The following is a 12,780-nucleotide window of genomic DNA, read 5'->3' on the forward strand; positions in this document are numbered from 1 at the left end:
TGATTTTTTAGTAACTTTTCGTTCAAGCTAGAATAAACTGGGACAAACAAATTGGAGAATGTGGAGTAGGACCATGGTATTTGCAGGGAGTTGGTTCCAAGCCCTCCCACCCTTTGGCTGATGAAAAATGTGGATGTATCAAACATGACATATTGCGTGGTCTCTAGTTCCTTCTAGTGGCCAGTTCTGACAAATACGGTTCTGGCATATAAGTAGGTATTCCTGAGGTTTTTTTATTTAGTATATTTTCAGCCAGTGGGTAAGTGAATCTGTGGATACTGATCCCACAGAGAAGGGGAGTCCTACTATGTGTACATACATATATACACACACATATATGCACAACACACACATAAACACGTTTGGCTTAGGGCCTGGTGATGGTATTGGTTTTGAATTTCCTGCTCTTTTTGTGTGCTGTCAAGTCACTTCTGACCTTCTAAGTGGCCTCCTAAAGGTCTTGCTATGTCCAAGTCTTACAAACCCAAAGCTGGGACTTCTTTTATTGACCTAAAGCATCTCATTTCCTCTTCTCCTGCTGTCTTCAACTTTTTCCAGCATTATTGTCTTTTTACCAGAATGACAGAATTAGGAGTGTGGTTTGTTTCTTTACTGAAAACCTCCAAGAAATAAAGAAATGGGACTCCTTATGCCAGGGAGCTTCTGTGTTCCTCTCTTATATCAATTATTCTCCTTTTTTTGCCCCCCCCCCAGAATTCCAGTATCTGCAAAGCTGCAGTGCATGCTGGGGTCATTGGGAACCAGGAGGGCGGCTACATAGATGTGATGCCTGTGGACAAGAAGAAATACTACAGTGGCTCCTTGAAGAATGGAATCCGATCCGAAAGGTAAGGGCAGCCTCTCTTTTCTATGGACGACCCTTGGGGGGGGGGCTCTTTGGTTGTTCTCCATGTTGCGCCACGAAGAAATGTAAGAGCCCCGAAGGATCAGGGCAAAGGTCCATCTCATTTAAGATCTGGGGAACTTCTTTCAGCCTTTGTTGAAATTCCGAGAGATTCTTGGGCTTCCATTCCAGCTGCCATGAGGGCCAGATGGTGGCCACCGTGTGTTTTTTGGCTTAAAACTCTTCCTGCCAGGATCTGTACAAAAACTGGGAAGTCATTCAATGATGCTGCGATGGGGGAGGAGATGCGATCAGGTGGGAAAATCCTGCGGCAATCCGGTGGATCAGATTGCCTCTTTAAGAAGGAGATATTTGGCCTGGGACCTCATGGGTTCCATTCCTTGATCGGGGTGGTGGAATCCGTCTCTAAGCACAGCAGGGAGCCATTTTAAGCACCCGATGGCCATTTTGAAAACCCGATGATCAGCTGTTTTTGATCGTCGTAAAGCAAAAATTGGTTCCAGAAGCAGGGAACCAATCATCGCTAAGTGAAATTCCCCCATTTAGACCATCGTTTTGCAATCGCAATTGTGATCGCAAAAAGATCATCGTAAAGCGGATTTGTCGTAATGCGGGGCAATCGTTAAGCAAGGCACCACTGTACTTGATCCCCACAGATGGCACTCAGAGGGTCCTAATCCACGGTTTAAGACATCTAGACTGATGGCTAATCCGCACGTTTTGTAACAGAGGGTTTCATAAATTTTCAATTCATTCCATTAAACGGTACCCCACAAGGGTGACTGAAAGCAGTTTATTAACAACGATGAAGCCGGGGAAGATGTAGGCTGGGGCGACTTTCCAAATCTGGTGCCCTGCAAGTGTGTTAGACCCTAACCTGTAAAATACTGGGCCCTGGGATTAGGGCCATTGGAGTCCAATGCCTCTAAAGGGTAATGGGTTGAAAAATGAAATAATGGCTTTACTGGGAAATGATCCCTCTTCCTGCCTTATCTGAGAAGAGAGTTAATGTGACCAGCTAATGGTTAGAAGAACCATCCATCCGTCACCTCAGGGTGGTGCAATATTTTGCAACTGTATTTCCTTCTGCAATGGTGGCAGTTCTGTGGAATCCAGAGGACGCCTTTCCCCTCATAATGAGGATTTCCTTCTCAGGAATCCTACCCTAGAATTGGCCAAACCCTCCTCAGCTGTTCCATTTGGTAAATTCTCTGGAATCTGACCATTTGTCATTTCTACTCTGTTGTGGGATGGGTCATACAGCTCCAGGGTTATCTCTTTGTGTACGGCTGTATAAGCCCGTTTTGAAGCAGCCGGTGAACTCCAGGTGTATTTACAAGGCCAAGCGCAATATCTCTATCCTTGCTCCCTTTGCTCCCATGCTGTCGATAATGTCATTTCAGAATCTGGATGTGACTCTCTTTCGATAGTAACACACAGGCCATTGGTCATTTCAGGAGACTGTCCACCAAGCTGGCTGTGTTTGGGGACCTTCATGTTCCTTCTGTAGATTTGGGCTCGGCACCTCGGCCCCAAGTCCCAAAGGACCTCGTGGGAAAAGGTCTCCTTGGGCTGTGCTTTGCTTCTTTTCTTCCCAGTCCTCCATGAGACCTCCCTGCATCCTTTCTCAGGGAGGAAAGGCTGCTGGAAATATCCCAAGATAGCTGGCACAAAAACTTTTGGGAGAATAGCCCGGTTTCGGGCCTGCAGTGGATTGCAGATGTTCCGAGGCCCTTTTGGATATGTTTGTTTTTACTTTGCTGCAGAGAAAAGGGAACAGCAAGAGGAATGTCAAGGTGGGGGAGAAAAATTGGAGCATGGGGGGGGGGGAATTATTGTGCTACGAAACCCTTTGGTTTGGAGGAATGGGATGCATACAGAATTTCCAGCTGATTTTTTTTCCTGATCGCACGTTGTTGTACCAGTTGTAATGTTGATTTATATACCACTCTATAGTGCTAGAACACTGTCTGGGTGGTTTACAACATAATTTTGCAAACGACACATTGCCTACCACTTAAGCTGGGTATTCATTTTACTAACACTGGAAGGCTGAGTCAACCCTGAGCCATCAACCTGAACCCAGCAGAATCGAATTCAGGTCAAGAGCAGAAGCTTGACTGCAGCACTGCAGTTTAACCTCTGCACTATGTAGCTCGCAGGGTTAGACAGATTCATGGAGGATATGTTGTGGCATATTGGTCCTTTACAGAAATACCAGCTTCATGCAGATTAGGAATTTTTAGATCCTTGTGATAACCCAGTAGTTTCTCATTGTCTCTATTCTTTCTTTCCCCCCTCTTTCCTAACTCTTGTCCTTTTTCTTGTCTTTCCCTCTCCATTAATATCAAAACAGAAAACAGCATTTATGCTCTTAGGGTTTTCTTCACTTTGACTTAATTTTGATTCTCTCTTTCCAGCTTAAAGACCCCACGAGATGGGAAAGCCTTCCGAATCTTTGCCGTAAAGCAATAAGCTTCCAAGCCAAGGAAACCTTTCTGCCGGGAGGCCCATACTGCACTGTACCTAAGGAGAACTTACAGATGATGGTGTTCATCTTGGCCAATACCTGACGAGGCCCAAATAGCCAAAACTCTTGAAAGGAGGACAAAGATGGCCACAAGACTCAAGTTCGGATTTAACTCTCCACATCCCACTCAGTGTTTTTTTAATTATTATTATTATTATTTACATTCAAATGTTTAGGTCATTTAGCCAAAGTTGCAGGTCTACAACACTTCTCCTCCACCAGATGCGCTGCTTTGATTGCTCAAAGAGTGTGTTTCGTACTTCTCCAACTTCAAGGCTGCTCCTTAGGAAAACTGTACCACCTCCATGTTTTAGAAATATCTTCTGTGTTTGAGGAGAGAATCCAGGTCACTCTGGTGGCTCTTGGCTTCATTGGTAGCCAGACAGATTTAAGTGCTGTCTTGACACCCTCAGTGCAGAGGTTCTGTAGACCTGGAAAAAAGTTTATGAAGTTGATGAAAGAGAAAGAATCTTGTGAAACAGCAACCATTCTGGAAACTAGGAATAGATCTTAAACAAAAATGGCAAAATAGTCGAGTTTGCTGGCCAAACAATTACAGGACATTAAGACGGTAGGGGGTGTTGTTAGCAAGAAGAAATTGAGACCCCTGCCTAGGCACATTTTCATCCACAGTACATTTGATGGCATGGTGTTATTTACAATTAAATGCAATTTATTGTATTCAGCAGAGCTGATCATATCTCAGCTAAGCAGTGGTCACTGAAAGCTGATCTTTCTTTTTCTCGGAAACGTTAAGGGCGTTTCACTTCGGCTTTCCTGTTTGTACAGATGGGAGGCTTTATTTTAAATAAGTGCATCGGGATTAACTGCAACATATATAATTATACAAAGCTACTAAAGCTGGTCTGGGTTTTTTTTTGTACTCAAAACATACACACATATTACATGGAAATGTTTTCATTATGAATGGTGCTAGCCTGTAGAGTGATGGCAGTTTGATAGCACTTTAGCTGCCAGGGCCCTGTGCTAAAGAATGCTGGGATTTGAAGTTTGTTGATGTCAATAGGATTATGGGCTGTAGTTCAGGAGCCCAAAATTCTCCAGCGCAAATCCTAAGCCCCAGGATTATGTAGGATGCAGTCAGGATGGTTAAAGTGCTATCAAGCTGCAATAACTGGGTAGTGTAGATGCACTCCAACATCCATACAGTTATTCTAGGGTTTAGAGGTTAAGAATGTTGTAATATTTCCACCCTTTAAAATGACATCTATGACCGAGGTCCCCAAAACTTGCTTGTTTCTCTTATGCAGATCTGGTTATATTGTATTTACATATCAAACCAAGATCTCAAGCCACATCTGAATGGTGTATGTGGAACATGTAATTCCAGTCTGTTGAATGTCATCAACACAAGCACACACTGCAAACAAATCAGATGGGCTTTGGTGTTGATTTGGGTTGGGGATCCCTCTCCCTTAGCTATACACTCAAGGAACCATCCAAAATGATTTGATCAATATCTCCAGTGATTTGGAAATATTGAGACCTGGGGGTGAGGCAATGATGTAATCATCATATGCATGGCTCTGTGGCCTCTGATCAGCAATCGTATAAGACAGTGGTTTCCAACCTTTGCTTCCCTAGATGTTTTTGGGCTAAAACTCCCCAAAGTTTTCGCCACTCGCTGTGCTGGTCAGCATTTTTGGGAGTTGTAGTCTAAGAACATCTGGGGACGTCAGGTTGAGAACCACTGATATAAAGGCATGGAAGAACTTCCCATTCCCTCTTTCATGCTGATGATCAGAGCTGACAAGGGGACAGAGGAGAGTTCAGTTGCAAACCGGCTAGAGAAAGGACTCCATGCGCCTGCGCATGGCGATGCTGTCATGGTTGTATACCGAGGCCGAAAGGCCTTTAAGGGCAGAATTGTGCTCCATATTAGAACAGACTCCAAACTGTCTTGGGTACAAGTCTGTATTGGATCTTTTAGTGCAGTGCTTCCCAACCTCACATCCTCAGGTGTTCTTGGACTACAACTCCCAGAAATCCTGGGCAGTACAATTACTGGTGAAGGTTTTCTGGGAATTTTAGTCCCATCTGGGGACCCATGGTTGGGGACCATTGTTTTGGCAGCGTTCCTTCATCAATAATATATCCAGATTTGACTGTGAGTGCCCCAGCTAGCGACCCAAATGCAATAGAAATAATTATAGAATAGTGGAACCTTTTGGCTTTGCCACGGTCTCTGGGAAAGGAACACATGGGGAAAATGTGCATGGCCATTGTCATTTTATTAAAAACAATATTCTAGTGGGTGCATTCAAGTACGAAACTAACAGAACCAGGAATAGCCTTTCCCTTCTAAGGATATATTTTCTGTCTTTTAGTCTCACACATGGAACTGCATAGATTTGATCTCTGGGCAGCGACAGTCTGCCGTTTTTGTATATTTGCTTTTTTTTCTGTGAAAAACGGTGTATTTTGTACTATTTGCTCTGTAAAAAAATCTTTCCTGTAAATGGCTTCGTTTTGGCTCTGCATGTTCCGTTCGACGGGCTGGGTTTCTGGGTTTCCATGGGACTGCTCCCCTTCCACCTTCGGTAAAATATCAAGATGGAAAAAAAAAATAGCTAGCCCTGTTCCTTGCCAGCGTGATTTATGGCATTTGTGAAAATAAAAACTTTGAGAATGAAATCAAACCGTCCAGCCAGTAACTTGTTTGCTTTAAAACAGTCTCCCAGGTTTTGTGCTGTCGGCTTTCCATATGTATATGACGAAACTTATGACAGCCCTCCCAGGAATTCATGCAGCTACAGCTCTCCTTGAAATAGAATAACCCCATGTAAACTAATGTTCTGAACACTGGGAATGTCCCTAGTGCGACATAGAGGCCTTTATTTTTAAGAGGAGATTGTGACAGTGTTACCTCTTACACCGTGTACCATTCTCATCCCCACGCTTTTGGGTTCAGAAGGGTAAACATGGGATTCAGATTCCAAGAAAGGTGTCCACTTAATGAAAAACCTAACACTCCGAGGCTTTCGGAAGACTATTGTGGAAATCATCTCTGCCTACAGATATTTTCGGGTGAGAAGCAGCAAAGGCAGAAGGAGTCAGAATAAGCTTACAGATGTTCAACATCAAGGTGCTCCCTCAAGTGGTGAAAACAAGTCTTTCATAGGCAAGATATTTTCCTCACCTACACATTGAGGAAGGCTTTGTTTCATGGTTGGCTATTGGGAGGTAAACATGGGATTAATTTGCATATCGGATTGCTGAAGCATGCTTCTGTGGGGAAATCCATTTATGAAAGGGAAAGGGGATTAATAGGAAGAAGTATACATTCCCTTTGCCCATCTAATTTAATCCCGGCAGAGAAAGTTCTGTTGGAAACAGCTTGAGGTGGGTCTTTCCTCAGAGGAACAATGTATTATAGCAAAGATATTTGGACAAATGGAGTGAAACTTGACAAGATCAGGCTATTTTCATGGGGAGATGCCTTTAAAAATTATATTTTTAACCCATTCTGCTATATCTAGGCAAAGGAAATGATTATAATTCCTTTTCATCAAAGAGTTCTGTATGATTTCAAAACTGATAATCTCCCAGGAACAAAGTTATTCCAGCTTGCTTGCACCTTTTCTTTGAAACAGTGAGTGTCCCTCATCCACGCTGGCTGGATAGCTTGGTGGTTTAGGTATCTGACTGTAGAGCCAGAGATTGGGATTGAGTATTCTCAACCTGGAAAATCCTCTCCTCCTTTTCTTTGGCTGTTCAACCACTCTCTGGCGGGAGCATGGGCTTCCCTGCCCCACCTCCTTGGCTGATCACCCACTCAGACAAGGACAGACAAACCCATGCTCCTGCTGGGGACTGGTTGAACAGCCGAAGAAAAGGAGGTGAGGAGCATGCTCTGATTAGTGAGTGGGTCATTATCTGGGGAGGTGGTGGAAGGAAATATACAGTACCTGCGTACCTCCTGTACGAACCAACATGAATGTCTGAACCGAGATTCATGACCGTCTCTATTATCTATTCCTCATTCATGGCAAATTGCAAGAAGTACATCTGTTTGCCATTTTGATTTGTAACCTGTTCCTGGATTTTCACTACTTCTTCCATCCTTTCCCCCTCCCCTTCCCCCAACCACCCCCAAACCTCCAAAAGAAAAGATGGAATACAGTACGGCATCTTTCGATTACACCGGGAGCATCCCAGTAAAATCACATGGCCCTAGCTGATCACGTTTCAGGTCCAGTATCATAATTTGAAATTCTCAAATCCTCCAGCTGAACAGACATATAGATACTCTTATTTAATATACTGCAAATGTGCTACAATGTTTGCATGGTCTCGAAAAATAAATGAAAGTTTTTGACCTGTCTGTTCTCAGAATTTTTTTGTTGTTTTTGTTGTTTAGTCATTTAGTCGTGTCCGACTCTTTGTGACCCCATGGACCAGAGCACGCCAGGCCCTCCTGTCTTCCACTGCCTCCCAGAGTTGGGTCAAATCCATGTTGGTCGCTTCAATGACACTGTCCAACCATCTCGTCTTCTGTCGTCCCCTTCTCCTCTTGCCTTCACACTTTCCTAACATCAGTGTCTTTTCCAGGGAGTCTATTCTTTTCATGATAAAGTTTCTGGCAAAATGGGTGCTTTCCTCCTACCTCTGCTTATTGCTTTGTCATCCAGACCAGTGGTTCTTAACCTTGGGTTACGCAGGTGTTTTTAAACTGCAACTCCCAGAAACCCCAGCCAGCACAGCTGGTGGTGAAGGCTTCTGGGAGTTGCAGTCCAAAAACACCTGAGTAACCCAAGGTTAAGAACCACTGATCCAGACTTTTAAAATTAGCAGCACCAGAACCCTACATAGTTTAGACCTGCCAGTTTTGAGGACTACAACCTTTAGGCAGTGGGCCATTGTGGATGATTTGGAAGCCCAGATTTAAACAGCAAATAAGGGGGAATTCCTTGCTCTTTGATAGAAAAGAGCTTCCTTCAGTGCTCCCAAGGAGAAGACTGGTCAAAGTTTATTTTAAAAAAATCCTGCCTTAATAAGCAGGTGATTCCCAAAGTTAAATATTAGCAATTCATACATTAAGACTCTAAATAAAACTAACTTTCTCAAATACCACACTTTTGAAATGAAATGATGTTTGGGGGGGAAAAAAAAGAAAAGGGAGACACTGTATGCCTTAGTGTTCTCCTCCTCTCCATACGTCCAGCATGTGCTGGGTAAAAACATGCACAGAACTAAATGAGATGCTAGCTTTGCAACGAGAAAGTGATAAGACTTGGTCCCTCCAGAGACCCATTCCTTGAAAGCTTCTGCATCTGTGTGGGTATCCTGATGTCCAATTGCAAAAGCAAGTTCACTTGCAACTCACTAACCTGCAGAAAGCTTGCTGTAGGAAAATCAACTGTCCTTTTCCGTGTCTTGTATAGTTTAACCATGAGTTAGTTGATCATATCTTAGCTGCGCAGTTGGTTTGGAATGGAGTCTTCAAGTAAAACTTTTCATCAAAATCTGAAGGAGAAAAGAGTGCTGCCAGTTATTCTCTGAATTCCTTACGTAGAAACCCTGAGGGATATTAAGAAAAAGATGCTTTCAAGCTACCACACACAAGAAAACCGAACTGTCTCTTACTCCAGCAATGCATACCTTGAATTTTCTTCCTATTTTTTAAAAATTTTTATTTATTTATTTGGTTTCATTTCTTGGCCACTTTTCTCCTGATGAGGGGCCCAAGGTGGTTCACAAAATGAAAACAACCCATTCCAAAAAGACAAATAATACAATAATAACCAAAAAGCGATTAATGAATTCTACAATAATACTTTTAATCATTATTATTGTGTGCTGTCAGGTCGATTCTGACTTATGGTGACCCTTTTTCAAGGTTTTCTAGGTGGAGAGGACTTGGAATTGATTTACCATTCCCTTCTTCTGGGTTGCCCTGGGACTCTGCAGCTTGCCCAAGGCCACACAGGCTGACTCGACTCACAGTGGGGAAACAAACTCCCAACCTCTGGCTCAGCAGCCAGAGACCAAACACACCGAGCTATCAGTCAATCAATCAATCAATCAATCAATCAATCAATCAATCAATCAATCAATCAATCAATCAATCAATCAATCAATCAATCAATCAATCAATCAAATTTAAGAAATCAGTATCTAGGGACTCAGCTATAGTTATTAAAAGCCTGCTTGGAGAGGTAAAGGTAAAGGTTCCTCTTGACATTTAGTCCAGTCGTGTCTGACTCTAGGGCACGGTGCTCATCCCCGTCTCCAAGCCATGGAGCCAACGTATGTCCCCAGACAGTTTCCGTGGTCACGTAGCCAGCGCAACTTACATGGAGCACCGTTACCTTTCCACCATGGTGGTACCTATTTATCTACTGGCATTTTTACATGCTTTCGAACTGCTAGGATGGCAGGAGCTGGGATAAGTGATGGGAGCTCACTCCATCACCTGGATTCAATCTTAGCACTGCTGGTCTTCTGACCTTGCAGCACAGAGGCTTCTGCGGTTTAATCTGCAGTGCCACCACATCCCTGGCTTGGAGAGACAGGCCTTTAATTGTTGGTGAAAGGGTTAAAGGGAGGGAGACCAAGCCAACCTCCTGGATAGAGAGAAGAATTTCTGGAGGTTTCAGTGGTATCCTTAGATCCAAGAACTCTGAGCAACAGTGAGATGTTACAGGGATTCAGATTATAGACTGGAATTTGGAAAAGCCAATTACCACTGAAGTAGTCCCATTGAATCAGAACTGATTTGGTGAGTCAACACCTACGTACGTTCTGCTGATTCAATGGACCTAATCTAGTTGCGGCTTACCATTTTCAGCCAATATTTATTAATTTGTTCAGAGGAGGATGGGCAAGCATCCACAACAAGAGGAAATACAGGATGCTTTGTATAAATAGTCTCAATACAATGATTTACTAAATGTCAAGGGGAACCTTTACCTTTACCTATAAATCTATGTCATGAATGTATTTCAATTTCAAAGGGGCTCAACATTGGGCTCTAGGATAGCTACTGGAAACAATACTTTTTTGGACAACAATTTGTTTTTTGTTTGTTTGTTTGTTTACCACCCAGTTAATGCACAACACTATTCCAGGGGCTGTCCACTCAGAAAACAACTTCTTGAAATTTTGCTTACACTTTTTGCCTGTCATTACACCCAAACCATTGCACTTTGGTCAGGAGGAAGACCAGACTTCACTGTCTTATCTACCAAGGCTTCAGAGGGACAGGGGCAGCTTGGCCAATGCCAGCCCAGTGAACTAGTTGTTATTTCAGGCTTTGTTACTGGAATGAGAGTTTCAAACAACCCTGTCAGCTCTCATCAGATCAAGGCAACGTTGGTCTTGAAATCCGTTGGGTGACTTTTGATGATGATCAAGCTGTTCGCTCCTTCAGAACCCTTTGAGACACGCACCATCCTGCCAGCTTGTGCAACTGTCTTGACCTTTTTTTTCCCCCTTCCGATAACATGCCCGAGATGGAGCGACCATTCTCTTAAAAAGCCATCTGTTCCTCCCTGTCTTCCTTTTGCTAAAGGCACTTCAGATTTGCAGGACAGGCAGTTGCACTTGGCAGATGGACAAAAGACAAGGGTGCTCTTAATTATCCCAGGTTGATTTTGACGTCAATGACTATAAATGACTATCAGAGGGGGAGAAAAACTGGTTTGAAGTGATCTTTGGACAGGAAGCACCAGAGCTTCTGGCCAAGCACCCAGGCCATGCCTCCGCTTCAAACTCTTTGATCTGCTTTTTAGGACCAGGGATGCAGGAATCAAGGAGGAGAAATGAGGTGATGGTTTATTAAGACCATCCACAGAAGAACAAACTGCTGGCTTTCCATCTTCCTCTGACTATGAAGATGACATTCAGATTTCAGTACTGTCTTTCATAAGCATCCTCTTTGATTCCGGTATCCCTTGTCCTAGATTTTCCAGAGGACAATATCATTCTTGGTAGTAAGTAGCAGCCAAACCAATGAAAATTCTCAGGCGACCTTCAAGATTCACAAGTTCTCATTGACATAAACTTTTGTTGACCCCACACTTCATGCATCTGATGAGGTGGGCTGCAAATCAAATTGGAGTTTATGCCATACAAAACTGGCATTCATGATGCCGCAGAACATTTTCTTGGATTTACTAAGGACTTGTCTTTTGAGAAAGGTGCTTGAAGACTGTTTCCAAAACAGAGGGGCTTGAGATCATTTGAAAGCCATGTCTTGGCCTTTCTCCATCCTTCTTCATCCCACTACAGTCATAGTTGGTCTCTTTCATTCTGGTTGGTTGGAGGTATGTGCAGCAGCAGGTTCCTCATTGGGCCCTGCTCTCTCAATACCTAACCTCCCAATAGAAAAGCAGATCCTGCACACCTCCGGCCAATCAGAATGAAGGGATGTATCTGCCTGTCTTCTTTGTCTCTGGCCGGTGGAACTTAAGATACCTTTTATTGCTTTGCTTATTGCTCACCCTGTCTTGATGTTGCTGTTCCATTTCTTTCTTCCAAGGCTTTCTGAGACCACATTACCTGTTGTGGCTTTTCCCCAATGTCATCTGCCTGTCCCACCAGATCTTCTCAGGCCAGGCTCCTCCATGTGGCCACTTTGAGAGAGGTACACCTGGCCCCCTCCCTGTATTCATTTAGGAGGAAGTTAAAAACACTACTAGCCAAGGAATAGTCAACCCTAGTTGATTGCTTCACCTCCAGTTTTGTCTCTTTTCGAAAATTGGTTGCACCATTGTTTAACTTTTTAGACCACGTTTTAGTTATTTATGTTATATTTCCTTCTGTGTTGTTCATTTTAACTGTCTGGAAATCACCCAGACTAGTGCTTTGGCACTAATGTGGCAGGAGGGGGGGGGATGGATGGATGGATGGATGGATGGATGGATGGATGGATGGATGGATGGATGGATGGATGGATGGATGGATGGATGGATGGATGGACGGATGGATTAATCTTTTTGCTGCTTTTGGAAGCTGGTAAAAACCCTTGTTGCTTTTGGAGGCAAAAAGACAGAGAGAGAGAGGGGCCTGATACTGGGACCAAAGAGGTCAAATGGGAACACGTGGATGTGGAGAGAAAACAACCAAGCTGTGCCCTATGAGTTGAAAGAGGTGCATTCTTGTTTCCATTGGAAGAGTGAGCAGAGGTAGTCCAGCTCTGGAAGGCACCAAAATCAAACTAAACCACATCTGTTTCTTCTCTTTGTCTGTCATGGAGTGCAAAAAGACGAGGGTGGCCAAATTACAGAGAGGCTAATAATTTCTTTTCTGTTCATTTCTGTTTCTCCAAATAACAACAACAATATTGCAAACAAAATTGGCAATATTAGGAACATCATACATATCACACTGATATTTAACTGATACTCAGGTTTCTGGTTAA

General features: G+C 43.4%; 1 protein-coding gene across 2 annotated transcripts in view; it reads left to right on the forward strand.

The window, feature by feature from the left end:
• Nucleotides 1-6,055, forward strand: part of CRISPLD2 (cysteine rich secretory protein LCCL domain containing 2) — a 50,100-nt gene extending 44,045 nt beyond the window's left edge. For both annotated transcript variants that reach the window (XM_072980456.2, XM_078380493.1), the window contains exons 14-15: nucleotides 715-848; nucleotides 3,286-6,055. In XM_072980456.2, the coding sequence (XP_072836557.2) occupies nucleotides 715-848; nucleotides 3,286-3,340 (189 nt within the window). In that variant the 3' untranslated portion in view covers nucleotides 3,341-6,055. The remainder of the gene's footprint in view (nucleotides 1-714; nucleotides 849-3,285) is intronic.
• The last annotated feature ends 6,725 nt before the right edge of the window (nucleotides 6,056-12,780 follow it).

This window comes from Pogona vitticeps, chromosome 10 (assembly GCF_051106095.1).
Source record: "Pogona vitticeps strain Pit_001003342236 chromosome 10, PviZW2.1, whole genome shotgun sequence".
Taxonomy (NCBI): Eukaryota; Metazoa; Chordata; class Lepidosauria; order Squamata; family Agamidae; genus Pogona; species Pogona vitticeps.